The sequence below is a fragment of the Tursiops truncatus genome, chromosome 7, assembly GCF_011762595.2.
Source record: "Tursiops truncatus isolate mTurTru1 chromosome 7, mTurTru1.mat.Y, whole genome shotgun sequence".
Classification (NCBI taxonomy): domain Eukaryota; kingdom Metazoa; phylum Chordata; class Mammalia; order Artiodactyla; family Delphinidae; genus Tursiops; species Tursiops truncatus.
This window is the reverse complement of record NC_047040.1, coordinates 71,957,641-71,972,281: the sequence shown is the minus strand read 5'-3', so window position 1 is coordinate 71,972,281 and position 14,641 is coordinate 71,957,641. Positions and strand designations below refer to the sequence as shown.

At 35.0% G+C, this 14,641-nt stretch overlaps 1 protein-coding gene across 12 annotated transcripts in view; it reads right to left on the bottom strand.

Moving 5' to 3' along the window:
* Positions 1 to 14,641, bottom strand: part of WDSUB1 (WD repeat, sterile alpha motif and U-box domain containing 1) — a 75,954-nt gene that overhangs the window by 36,805 nt on the left and 24,508 nt on the right. For all 12 annotated transcript variants that reach the window (XR_004527427.2, XR_004527426.2, XR_004527428.2 and 9 more), the window contains 5 exons: positions 11,015 to 11,048; positions 9,717 to 9,757; positions 9,530 to 9,636; positions 8,625 to 8,804; positions 153 to 293 (listed from right to left, as the gene is read on the bottom strand). Coding sequence is in view for 9 of the 12 variants with exons in the window: in XM_033860138.2 (XP_033716029.1) it covers positions 153 to 293; positions 8,625 to 8,804; positions 9,530 to 9,636; positions 9,717 to 9,757; positions 11,015 to 11,048 (503 nt within the window). In the remaining 3 variants the exon portion in view is untranslated. The remainder of the gene's footprint in view (positions 1 to 152; positions 294 to 8,624; positions 8,805 to 9,529; positions 9,637 to 9,716; positions 9,758 to 11,014; positions 11,049 to 14,641) is intronic.

Here is a 14,641-nt window from a genome sequence, read left to right as displayed (position 1 = left end):
CTAAGGAATTTTTAAAAAGAAAAAAAAAAAGAACTTATGAGAAATAAATTTTGAAAAAGTTTCACATTTAAACACAAACTTCTGTGAACAGTCTACATTATTTATTCATTTAGTACATAATATGCCCTGAAACTTAGAATAGCATCACATACCTGATGCGATGACAGGATCTTTCATAAGCTCCCTAGTTATTGGACATATAAATTCATCAGGAATTTCAGAGGAAAGCGTTTTCATCTTTGTCCTGAGCTCTTCAATTTTCCGCAGAACTTTACTACGCAGCCCTAGAGATTCTGAAAAGAAATTATTCTGTTAGGGCTGGAGAACTATTACTTCTAACCTTTATGCAAGTCTTCAGCAAAGAGAAATTTCATCTACTACAACCAAAAATCTTCAGACATCCAGTTTTACCACATGGAACCTTTTCTTTATAAATTCTTTAATCAATATTTGTAGTATAGAATACTGTGTGATTAAAATAACTCAGCAAGTTTATTCTAAATAACTTTTGATTCTCAAAGTTCCTCAAGAATTTCACATTGCCCAAATACTAATATACCACACAAAATCAGAAAAGGCTCATTATTATAGGTTAATTTATTTAGACAACAAAAAATTTCCTAAAAATCATTTCTAAAGATGTTCAATTTGATAATATAAAAATTCCATCTATTTTTAAACATTATGAAATTGGGTATATTATTTGCTGATTCTCATATGAAACACAATCTCAAATAAAGTTCATATGTTTGTCCAAGACTCTACACGTATGTTTCATTCATTTGTATTACTTTTATCTTAAGTTTTTAAAATTATCTTAGTTTTTAATTTCGGGAAGATTAATACAATGAAGTTTAGGAAGTTTAGTGTGATTATCTGTTTACATTTTTAGATAATCTAGCTGACAGTTCTATTTTAGGTGGAGGTGTTTGGAGGGTGTAGGGTGGGTAGGAAAAAAGAACATCATTTCAGAACACCTCAGAGTTCCCATAAAAAGCCAAATCAGCTTTCTTTCTGATTGGAAGGTAATTCTCCATGTGTTTATACACACCTTATGACACCTTTTGTCTAGCAATCTTTTCAAGGATGTCTGCAAACTTACTTGGAAGCTAGAGATAGTGTTTCCCTCCCAGTCTGAGGGCAGATTTGTTTCCTGACAAGAACAAAGATAATGTCTTCCTCTTGGACTAGTTTGCTAGCAGTCCCTTTATAAGCTTGGGGGGGGTTCATAAACTCAGGGTTCCACAGCTATGACACCAACACAAATTGCCCCCACAAGACTAGGTGGAAAGGGCAACCAATTTAAATATGAAGCTCATGCTGCCTGCTGTGCCATGAGTAATAAACTGTTCAAATCTATTTGGACTCATTGACTATATCTATGCAAGTATGGTAAGTCAACCTAGCAGCTGCCTACATCTTAGGAACTGCTTTACTGCTTTCCTATGACTTACCTCCTATGTAATTCATTGAAACAAAATTGAGAATTTTTAATACAATTTTTTAAAAGCACCATGTTATAAACACTTTTATAATTAGACACATTAATAATTACGTAACTACTAGCATAATTAAGTCATATCACTTAAGGGGAAAATTATACAACATGTAATAAGGATCTAGAGGTATTTAATATTCTGAAAACAATATATATATTACCCTGTCGAATATACATGTGTGCCAATATTTAGAATGTTTATTAATAAAGAATATAGAAACCCTATTTCAAAATGTACTGGATAAGGTTAAATTGTGTGTTACCCTTTTCTAATTTTAATGTCATTTAAGAATGCCCTCAGGCAAGCAGTTACCAAATCATATCCACAGAACTTGGCCAGAAGAAGACATCTCCTTTTGTGATTGGGGTTTGGCAGTGAGTGTTATTAAACTTAATTGCTCAGAAAGAAAAGACCCTTACCAGCTGAGGGCTAGTAAACCCTGAGTATGGGCAATGGGCAATATTTAGCTATATTTACTATAACTCTGAAAAGGCATCTGGCTATTAATAAGATGACAAATTAAATAGGCTATCACCTCCTGTACCCTCTTCCCCATCCCTGGAAATGCTACATAATTGAGAATTGATGGAGTGTGGACACAAATAACCATCAAAAATACAAAACAAAATTCAGAAAACCCTCAAGGAAACAGAACTAACTAGGTTCCAGAGTAGGGGATGGGAAACAGCTTAAAGCAGAGATTTGTGTACACAAATGGAAGAAATACCTTTCTACTTGTAGCCTTCACTCTCCCCAACTTTGTCCTGTAAATATCATTGCTAAGGCAGCAACACCAGCATGAGCTGGAGGCAGGGTAACAAGAAAGCGCTATGGCCTGGACTAACAATTACAGCCCATTGGGCTGGTCACTGAATCACCTCTGCAATGCCCTAAGACAGAACAACAGAATCAAAAGCTGGTTTCTTGGAGAAAAAAACTTAAAAACTTTTTATTTTTTAAAAATAAAATTTATTAACAAACTTCTGACTTGAAAGATCAAGAGAAAACAAGACATAAAACTGTATTAGGAAAGAAAAGGGACACAAAACTATAGGTACAGTAGGGATTTTTTAAAGGATTTAGAGAAGATGGTGATAGAAGCAATATAATTTTTAAACTTCTCTGAATCCCCACATAAAAACAAAGCAACGAGATAGCAAAATCAAATCCCACCGACACTTCCAAAAAACAAGGTAGCAGGGTATCCTCATGAATCCCGCTATATAAGTGGAAGAGAATAAACCACCAACATCCATAAGACCTGTGATTGATATCAATGCGGAAGCAACAGGACATCTGATAGGCCTGAGGAATGGAGACCCCGAAATGCCCTACTCTCAGGAAAGTGGGGTAGGCCAATTTAAGAGCAGCAGCTGAACTGGAAGGGTTATGCCCACTCTAACAGCAGGTCAGTGCACAGGCCTATACATGTGAAAGGACTATTTCACTTCAATTGTGTGTAAAGAAAAAAATGGTAAATGTTCTTATTACTTAACGGTATATGCAGTTAGGCAACAAGTGAAAGTCTACATAAGGAAGTATTACTAGAATTTGAAACATGAAACTTCCAAAATCTGAAGATGTTAAGACAGCTGGTGCATAAAGTTTTAAAAAGCATTTGATATAATAATTTGATATTATAATTTTTAAAGCAGAAAATGATAAAAATGTCTCAAGTGCTTTCATGGTTTCTTGGAAAGACAAGAGCAAAAAGAAGAGGGAACGCTTTGAAGAAACCTCATTCCCAATTAAGAATCTACGACTGATAAATCTATGACTGATAATCAGTTGAATATAAGGGTAAGGACTGACACAATATACAATAGTTCCTTGTCATTTGTCATTCCATGGTTCTACCATTATATCGTCTACAGCAATTCCAAACTCCAAGATAGGTAGCAGTTTGCAATATTCCTGAGTCCTGGATATAAACTGAAGCCAAACTGCAGATGAAAATCACGTGGCTAGTTAGTGGACTTACTGCTTGCCTAGGATCACATCTCAAAGAGACTTCCTTGCTCTTTATCTTCATACTTTATGCCTTTTGGCTGCAATATTAAAGGCTATCGTAGAGTTCACAAATTCATGGATACACATATGTCTTAAGACATACCTCTCTTAATATCAAGGATCTCTTGTACCTCTTCTATAGATCTCAAATCTATAGAAGGTTCCTTTATTGTATATTTACAAAGCCTCACTGAAAAAAGATTTGATAGACTGCTTGACTCCTTAAAAATAATTTTTAAGTGTCAAACGTTATAGATATACTACTTCGTTCCCTAACACTCCAATACACTTCACTGAAAATTAATTAACTTCCTTCATATGATGCATGTTAAATTCATATTTATTCACATTGACATAGGAACCATTTTAACAGCTGTACCACAAAAGCAAATGCAAGTAAAATAGTTATCCATCACAAGAGTAAAATTCATTATCACATACTCATCAGTTTGCCTCTTAACACATTTTTTTCTAGACCCAATTTCACTTCTCTATTACTCCAATTTACTGTTTTGAGGAAGAGCCTACTTTTCTTAAAACTCAAGACTAACAGAAATCCACTGTAGCTTAAAGTAGCAGTTGCAGATTAACGTTAGCCTGCTGACCCTTTATAATTGTGCAAAAACTTTAAAATATTGATACTATAGAATGATGTAGAAAAAAATTATTTAAAAACTTATTTATTTAAAAATTTACTTACTAATTTATTCTGTATTTAATTTGTTGTATTTGCTAACTTTCCAAATCTTAAGCACAAACACAAAGCAAATTCCTTACTTACTAGAGAGTATGCAATGTTCTTGTCTCCGTTTATAATGATCTTCCTAATTCAGCTTTTAGACCACAGCAGACTTATTTAAATTATATTTCAATTTTGGCTTGAGCCTGGTAGTGCCAAAACTTATTTCACTGAACGTCAAAATGATCATAACTACTAAACCCGAGACTCACCTTCAAAAACTATTTCAGGCCACTAATTGAATCCTGTAAGAATTTCTTATACTTTATTTATCGGGCTATTGGGACAGAATTCTATTCCTATTGTTTTTACTATGCTCTCTTATGTTTTGAAACATCCTTTGTTGAAATCTGAAATTATTATTTTATATTGTCATGTGCTTCTGTGTGATAAGGTATTGTTAAAACTTATTGTGAGAGAGTAATGAGAAATCAGCTAATGAACATGCTAAATTCACCAGAACTTTAAAAAAAAAACAAAAACAAAAAAATCCCTGTACTCTATTACCTACTTTCAGGAAGAAAGAGTAAACTATAAAGGAAATAAGTTACTAGAGATACAAAAATAGCTTTCACAGTACGGCCTGAGTACAAAACCATCTGATTCTAATTATTTTCACAAAATCATCATTCTATTAACTTCTTAAAAGGCCATAAGCTTCCAAGACACTTAAATAGGTTCACATACTATATTTACTATGTAATGAAAGTATACTACTATAGATGATTTTCTATAACAAACACTTTTTTGCTCTTTGACTCCTCATTAACAGTAAATTCACTATGGACATCCTATTTCCTAAGCTTTCTGGTTAATTAAGATTTTACTAGAGCACACTGATAAGTGTCTGAGTATTATGTTCATTAGAGCACAACACTAAGACTTCAAACTGTTTTTGATAAGGATGTACTGATAATAACCAGAACACATAAGACAATTCTTACAATTCAACAATAAAAAGACAAACCAATTTTAACCAAAGAAGATACACAAACAGCCAATAAACACTCCAAAATATGCTCCATATCATTAGGTAAATGCAAATCAAAAACCACAATGAAATACCACTTCACATCTATTGAATGGCTATAATCAATAAGATAGGTAATAACCAGTGCTGACAAAGAGGTGAAGAAATTGGAAAGCTCACACACTGCTGGTGGGAATGTAAAATAGTACAGCTGCTTTGGAAAACAGTCTGCCAGTTCCTCAAAATGGTATATGTAGTTATTCTACTTTTAATCATATATCCAAGGGAAATGAAAATATACTCACACAAAAACTCATACATATATATTCACAGCAGCATTATTGATAACAGACAAAAAGTAGAAACAACTCAAATGACCATCAGCTGATGAGTGGATAAACAAAATGTGGTATAGCCATACAATGGAATATTTTTCAGCCATAAAAAGGAAGGAAGTACTTACACATACAAAAACATGGATGAACCTTGAAAGGTTAAAATAAAAAAGCCAGATACAAAAGGCCACATATTGTATGGTTCCACTTAAAAGAAATGTCCAAAATAGGTAGATCCTATTTCTACAGAAGATAGATCAGTGGTTGCCAAGAGGCTAGAAAGAGGAAAGAATGGGATTCTTTTGGGGGGATAAAAATGTTCTGCAATTAGGGCTTCCCTAGTGGCGCAGTGGTTGAGAGTCCGCCTGCCGATGCAGGGGACACGGGTTCGTGCCCTGGTCCGGGAAGATCCCACATGCCGCGGAGCGGCGAGGCCCATGAGCCATGGCCGCTGAGCCTGCGCTCCACAACGGGAGAGGCCACAACAGTGAGAGGCCTGCGTACCGCAAAAAAAAAAAAAAAAAAAAAGTTCTGCAATTAGATAGTGGTGACGGTTGTACAACTCTGTGAGTACACTAAAAACCAGTGGATTGTACACTTAAGAAAAAATGACTTGTGCATTGAAAATTACAAAGCATTGTTGAAAAAGAAATTAAGAAGACCTGAATAAACATAAAAATATCCTGTACTCGGCTTCCCTGGTGACGCAGTGGTTGAGTCCGCCTGCCAGTGCAGGGGACATGGGTTCGTGCCCCAGTCCGGGAAGATCCCACATGCCGCGGAGCGGCTGGGCCCGTGAGCCATGGCCGCTGAGCCTGCGCTTCCGGAGCCTGTGCTCCGCAACGGGAGAGGCCACAACAGTGAGAGGCCCGCGTACCGCAAAAAAAAAAAAAAAAAAAAAAAAAAATCCTGTGTTTATGGATTAGAAGAATTAATATTGTTAAAATGACAATAATCCCCAAACTGATGTAGAAATCCAGTATAATCCCCATCAAAGTCAGGTGGCTTTTTTGCAGAATTTGACAAGTTGATCCTAAAATTCCTATGGAAATGCCAAGGGACCCAAAGGAGCAAAACCAATCCTGGAGAGAAAAAAAATCCAGAGATGGAGGACACACAATTTTCAATTTCAACACTTACTACAAAGCTACTACAAAGTAATTAAGACACTGGCACTAGCATATGGACAGACAAATAGATCAGTGAAATAGAATTGAGAGTCCAGAAATAAACCCTCACATTTACGGTCAACTCATATTTAACAAGGGTGCTAAGATAATTTAAAGGGGAAAGAATAGTCTTTTCAACAAATGGTGCTGGGACAACTGGATATATACATCTGAAAGAATATAGCTAAACCCTTACCTCACATTATATACAAAAATTAAGTCAAAACTGATCACACAGCTAAATGTAAGAGCTAGAACTATAAAAGTCATAGAAGAAACACAGGTGTAAATCTTCAAGATTCAGGATTAGGTTTGGGTTTCTTAAATACGACACCTACAGCACAAGCAATGACAGAAAAAAAACAGATAAACTGGACTTCACCAAAATTTATAACTTTTGTGCATCAAAGGACACTTTCAAGAAAGCGTAATGATAAACCACAGAATGGGAGAAAATATTTATAAATCATATATCTGATTAAGGGTCTAGTATCTAAATTTATATAAACAACTCAACAATAAAAAGACAAATAACCCAGTTTTTAAAATGGGCAAAGAATCTGAACAGACATTTTTCCAAAGAAGATATACAAATGGCCACTAAGCATATGGAAAGTTGTTCAACATCACTAGTCATCAGGAAAATGCATATCAAAACCACAATGAGAAACCACTAGGATGGCTATAATTGAAAAACTAAACAATTGTTGATGAGGATGCAGAGAAATTGGAATCCTCATACACTGCTGGTGAGAATATAAAAAAGCACAGTTGCTTTGGAAAATAGCCTGGCAGTTCTTCAAATGCAAGCACAGAGTTACCATATGATCTACCAATTCCACTCGACAGTTTTCAGAATTCTGTTTTGTATATTTGATGGTTATTTGTGTCTAGACTCATCAGTCTTCAATTATGTAGCATTTCCAGGGATGGGGAAGGGGTGGGGAAGAGGGTACAGGAGCTGATGGCCTATTTAATTTGTCATCTTATTAAGAGCCAGATGCCTTTTCAGAGTTATATTAAATATAGCCAAATGTTGCTCATTGCCCATACTGAGGAGCTACTAGCCCTCAAGCTGGTAAAGGGTCTTTTCTTCCTGAGCAATTAAGTTTAATAACACACATTCCCAACTCCCAATCACAAAAGGAGACATCTTCTTCTGGCCAAGTTCTGTCAATATGATTTGGTAACGCCCTAGAAAACTGAAAACAGATGCCCACACGAAACGTGTATATGAATGTTTATAGAAGCAATTTTCATAAAATCTAAAAACTGGGAACAATCTAAATCCAATCAACCAGTGAATGGATGAACAGAAAGTGATAAATTCATACAATGGAATATTATTCAGCCATAAAAAAGTGAAGTACTAATATATACTACAACATGTATGAACTTTGAGAACACGCTACGCAAAAGAGGCCAGACACAAAAGGCCATACATTTTATGAAATGCAGAACAGGCAAATCCTTAGAGATGGAAAGTAGATTAGTGGTTGCCAGGAGCTAGAGAGACAAGGAATAGGAGTGACTGCTAATGGGAATGGAGTTTCTTTCTGAAGTGATGAACATGTTCTGGAATCAGATAGTGGTGATGGTTATACAACTTGAATAGTCACTGCACTGTACACTTATAAAAGGGTGAATTATATCACAATTTAAAAAATATATACATTTTAAAAATTACAGTTACATGATAGCTTTAATTACCTAAAGAAACAGTATGTAACATTTCTCTTCCATAATCTAATAAAAATATACTATACTTCTACACACAGACATATACCAGAACTACTACTGTGCTAGAATATTAAGAGGAAACCATTAATGCAATTAAAACCACTCTCAGAGTAAATTATTAAAAGTTGTTTTTAAGACTGCCTAACTTTCACTAGGTCTTACCAATTTTCAAATCATCAGCTAGACTTTCTTTTGTAAGATTCAACAGTTCTCGTCCATCAATGTTATTCATTTTGAAAATACCAACAAGGTCTTTTAAATCTTGTGCACAAAGCCAGTTTGAGACATCGTCCTCTGACCAATCTTCAGTAAATTGCTTTGGTTGATCTTCCGCGATCCTTGCTTAAAAACAAACAAACCAAAAAAACCCCACAAACAAAAAGTAAGTGAAAAAACAAGAAAAAGTATATCCTTTATAAACACGCTCACTTTGTACTAAAAAGTAAATGAAATTTTCTTAAGTCTGTGTTTTCTACTTTAAAATCCTTTAAGAAATTTTTAAAAATCAAATAGTACTACGTATAAAGTATTATTTAATGCTACATTAAATGCTACTCTTTTGGAGCATTTTACACTCCAGAAAAAGTTTACCTTTATTATATAAAATTCATATCAGCAGAAGTATTATATGTGATCTGTCATCTGCATATCAGCACCACTAATTGGTTAATTCTGACAGTGATAAAAATAAAACTCCTAAATTAGGTGTCAATGTTGCTTGAGAAAACCAAAAATAAAAGCAACAAGATAAAACTATCATTTCTATTTTGTTCTAGGCTATATTTATCTGAAAAAGTAGTATGGAGTATAAATAAAGAGCTTACAAAACTATGGGAGGTATGATATACATGAATGTGCATCCAAAAGCATTTACCAACAGTTTTAATGGAGATGTCTGGGTTAACTTTAACACTGGGTTCTCTAAAATTATTTTTAAATTATATTAAATTTGTATGTATGCTTTATATTGAGAAAAGCAACATGAATAATTTGTCAAAAAATTACTGAATTTCTCCTTTTAATGGTGAATGGTGCTGAACTGGGTTACACATGATATCCTTACTAACCTTGGCAAGGTGTTTCCAGGTCAAACTGCCAGATATTCACTGTTTTGTCCATTGAACCAGTAGCAAGTAAAAGGATATTGGGTGCAAAGGCACAAGTCGTGACATACCTAGTTAATAAAAACAACTATTATATATCCTCAGACCAAGTTTTTAATTATATTAATACAAAGTGAGGTTAAGTTCAGACCTGGTGTGCTGAGTCAAGGTGTGAAGTATATCCTCAGTATTCTGAAAAACAACACAAACAGCTTTATATTTACTCAGGCAAGAGTAAAGCTACTGATAAAGACTTGTTTGACCTGAATGGTTTATATACTCTATGTATTCTAATATTATGAGTCACTAATATAAACCAAAACTTTACCCAATGAATAGAGAATAGCATTTATAACTAATAACATTATCAAGTACTTATTTCACTCTTTCTCAATTATCAGCACTGCTGTCTGCTGAAATTTTTAGTATAATATAGTCCTGGCTGATTTGTCTCAACTTACTAATAGTAACCATGAAATTATTTGTATTTTTGCTATGGCATTTGACTGTACCCACTGCAGACCAGTGAGTAGAAATTAGTCATTTCAATATTGAGTACACTTAGCGGGCCATCCAACAACTAGATCTATTTAACTAAGACTCATATACATATTTTATGGAGAAAATTTAACATTATAGCTATTTCTGTGAATGTAAAATCTCGTGAAAATTTCCTGAGAAATATTGAGGATCTATTTCACCTCGTTTGAGTACTCTTGCCCACTTCCTGCCAGAACTCAATAATTTTAACTGCTGTGTGGAGGACTAGCTTAGCTTCCTTGCTTGACCCACTACACTTTGATAATTCACATCTCTATTTCTTTGCTGGCACAGCTACAACCTAAGCTCAACCACTGTAAGGTCCCACTCAACACCGATTTCTCTTGGAGAATATTTTCGTCAATCATACTTTCACTATATATTAAATGTTCATTTTTCTTCATACTTACGCAACCTGGTCTTTATTCACATGCATCTACCAAAAAGCCCTATTTTTCCAAATCCTTTATAACCTACTCTTCTTATACTAGTCTCTAAATCCAGGTGGGACTCTATAAAGTGACAGAGCCGCTTTCAGCTATACCTTCCCAAAACCCTCGGGTAAACACTCCTTTGTTGTTATGGAAACCTGGTGTAAGAGTTTAAGAAAAATTGACTTAAAGTGATTTTTTAACATTGATGCTCTTTAAATCTGTATTTTCTTTGATCAGACTAAACATCTGTCTATCTTAAAACCATTATTGAAATATTTAAGGGCTTGTTCCAGAAGCAATACCTTACCTGCATAACTATTTTAGCATTTCTGAAAATGTATATATTATATTCTTGGGCATCCTAAACGGAAAAAATATGTACATTTTTCTCATCTTGCCTAGCTAAACTTGAAGTTCAGTAGCCTAATAAGCAAACATAATTTATACAGATCATACAAGATTTTGAAATACTTACAGTATCATACACTATGACAGACTTATCCACTGATCTTTAAAAGAAAAAAAAAAGATTATGGGTGAAAGTTCTATAAAAACAAAGTACAGTATTTATGTAATTAGTATTTTTAATCATTTTAATAACTTTTTAAGGCTGACATATTGATATGCACACATTCAGAATGCAGTCTATTTTGTTCATATGTATAAACTTTTATTTAAAAAAACTACATGCCATATACCAAATACCAAATTTATCAGAAAATTATAAACTCTATTAAACGCTAGCACATGCTATTTATACTATATAGCCATAAACAGAATGAGCATTTGTAATGTATAAATAAGACGCAATCTCATATCAAGTTAGTAACTCGAAGGGAAAAACTACTACAAGGAAAAAGCTAGTACATTCTACTTGATTCTTGTTCCAAATAGCATTGCTATTATTGATATGGCCGTGCCTTAATTACTAATCAATATGTATATATGTCTTGATTGTGACTCATTTTTGAAAATTATGATTCTAAACTTGATATGGACTCTACATTGTTTCTTTCAATGCTATAAAAATTAAAACAACCAGGGCTTCCCTGGTGGCGCAGTGGTTGAGAGTCTGCCTGCTGATGCAGGGGACACGGGTTCGTGCCCCGGTCCGGGAAGATCCCACATGCTGTGGAGCGGCTGGGCCCATGAGCCATGGCCGCTGAGCCTGTGCGTCTGGAGCCTGTGCTCCGCAGCGGGAGAGGCCACGACAGTGAGAGGCCCGCGTACCACAAAAAAAAAAAAAAAAAAAAAATTAAAACAACCATCTGGGTTTATTCTAGTGGTGAAAAAGAAAACCATCATACAAAGAAAAATGCAATAACATAACAAACTACTTAATTGAGAACAACAGATAAATATGTTTCTACATGATATTTTCCCCCTGATATAGCTGTTATGCCATGATATATGTTGCAAAGCAAGAAAACATATCAACAATACGAGTGTTACTGCTCTCTGCACAACTTTAATAGTATTTGTACTTATTATTATTAAAAGGTAGCTGATTACAGTCTGACCACAGGAGTCACACCTATTAGAAGGCTTAAAATTCTTTTAAGGACTTCCCTGGCAATCCAGTGGTTAAGACCCAGAGCTTCCAATGCAGGGGGCTCAGGTTCGATCCCTGGTTGGGGAACTAGGATCCCACATGCCACCAAAATTCCTTTGAATAAGACTTAAAATTTCATATTTAGTAGTCTCTCCAGTGTTGGTGATGGATTTTGACTACAGAATCTTTGCCATCATTTCAAAATAGAACTTACACGTTGTTCAATGTAAAATAAAATACAAGCAAATAAGAAGCATATAAATGCATTCTGGCATCAAAAACCAGAATTACAGCATTAAACATTAAATTCCAGCCAAAAAACACTGAGAAATTATATTAGCAGCTAATATGTATATGCTAGACATGATTTATAGACACTCTTATTTTGTCCTAAATTCCTCAAAGTACAAAGTATTATTTCTGGAATATCTAAAATTCTTAGGGAAAACTTCATTACTTCTTAGCATCCTTAAAACAAACTAAAAGGAATTTCCACTTTGAGACTACCACTAGTGCAATTAAAACTAACTCATCCTAATGATGTATCACTTGAGAAGCTGAATCATCATTAGATAGTCTTGTAGGCAACAGATAGCCAGCCATGATGGCAACGAAATAGGTTCACTTGCTGATGAGGTATAAAAATGAATTTGAGAAGCAAAAGGCCAAACATGAAGAACTCTTTAAGGGTCTACTGAATCTAGGCAAGAAGACTAGAGATTATGGGCAGAGACCTGTGGCCATTTAGAGATTAAAAGGATTTTAAACTCGCCTCCTATAGTCCCTAATTTGACTAATGGGAATTCAAAGGAAGATGTAATGGGATTTGATAACTGATTAGATTTGGGGGGAAGGAAGTTAGGATTAGGGAAAAATAATAGTTTTCAATATTCAAGATTTGGGTTTCAAAGGCAGAAAATAATTATAACCACTGTAAACAGACATAAAATACCTTGAAACTATTAAAACAATATAAAACCTCAAAATATTCCCTAAATAGAACGTGAGCCAACAGCAAACAAAAATTCTGATTGTTTGGTGCCGCTGGTTATACATTTCTTGCCTGCTATATATAACTCTTCCCCCTGCTATATATAATTCTTTCAGTACCCACAATCTGCCCTGTCACCTTAACCTCACTTTCCCTTATAAAGGATGCATTAATTGTTAAGTCTTTTTGGTACTCCATTCCTACCATTTTGTGGCACTCTAAAACCTTAACTCTACTCACTCAAGAATACAAGAGAGGGCTTCCCTGGTGGCACAGTGGTTAAGAATCTGCCGGCCAATGCAAGGGACACGGGTTCAAGCCCTGGTCCGGGAAGATCCCACATGCCGCTGAGCAACTAAGCCCGTGCGCCACAACTACTGAGCCTGCGCTCTAGAGCCCGCAAGCCACAACTACTGAGCCCACGTGCCACAACTACTGAAGCCTGCGCACCTAGAGCCCGTGCTCCGCAACAAGAGAAGCCATGACAATGAGAAGCCCGCGCACCGCAATGAAGAGTAGCCCTCACTCACCACAACTAGAGAAAGCCTACACACAGCAACGAAGACCCAATACAGCCAAAAATAAATAAATAAATAAATTTGTTAAAAAAAAAAGAATACAAGAGAAACACGCCAATTTTATCTGCACAGCTGCTAGGCAAGAGCAACAACACATAGTTATGTGCTTGATATGGAAGAGCATATAATCACAAGCTCAAGGGAGATGAGTGACACTGTAGTGACGTCGTACAGCCACCCAGGTCACAAATCACCTAAAGCATTTTAATTCAAACCAGTTTTATACAATGACCAAAAAACTAATCAAATGAAATTACCCACAACTATTTCATTAGGTCAAGTATGTTCCTAAGGTTTAAAGATTTATTTTACACTCACACATTTTTATTTTAAATATATATCTATGTTTCTTCTCATTCGGAAAGTATGTGTAGTCTCTTACAAAGACGTAGAAAAAAGAAGATAAAAATTATGTGAAGAAACTGGGGACGAAGAGAACATAAAGATGAGGTGGGGGAAAGAGGTGAAGATTAAGATTAGTATTTAAAATATATGTCACAACATAGAGTCCACTTCGTTAACAGAGGGCTGCAGGTTTGTTGCCGAGCTTCTTCAATAGCAATTTAAAAAAGGAAACACGCTCTGTCATACAATTTAAGATAGAAACACAAACCCAATGTATGGGAAAGGGACATCAATTCTTTAGACTGAGACCTGTAGGAACTATTTTCCCCAAAGTCTTCACAGAGATGATGCTATGAAACATAGTTCCCAACAACTCTTCCTGAATGAAGATGGTAAGTTTCAAACAGCTGTTTTATAATGCCCCTCAGTATAGATCAATGGCTAAAACTTAACCCAGAAAAAGCAGAAATCAGAAAATGAGGGAGTAAAATAATATGTTATATGTTATATAATTGCCTAATGTTCTGGATTACAAAAATAATACATAAAAATAATATTCTTGTAATATACATAATATTTAATGAACCTATACTGAGCAATTATTGTGCCCCAAACCTAATAAATGCTTTGCCTGCA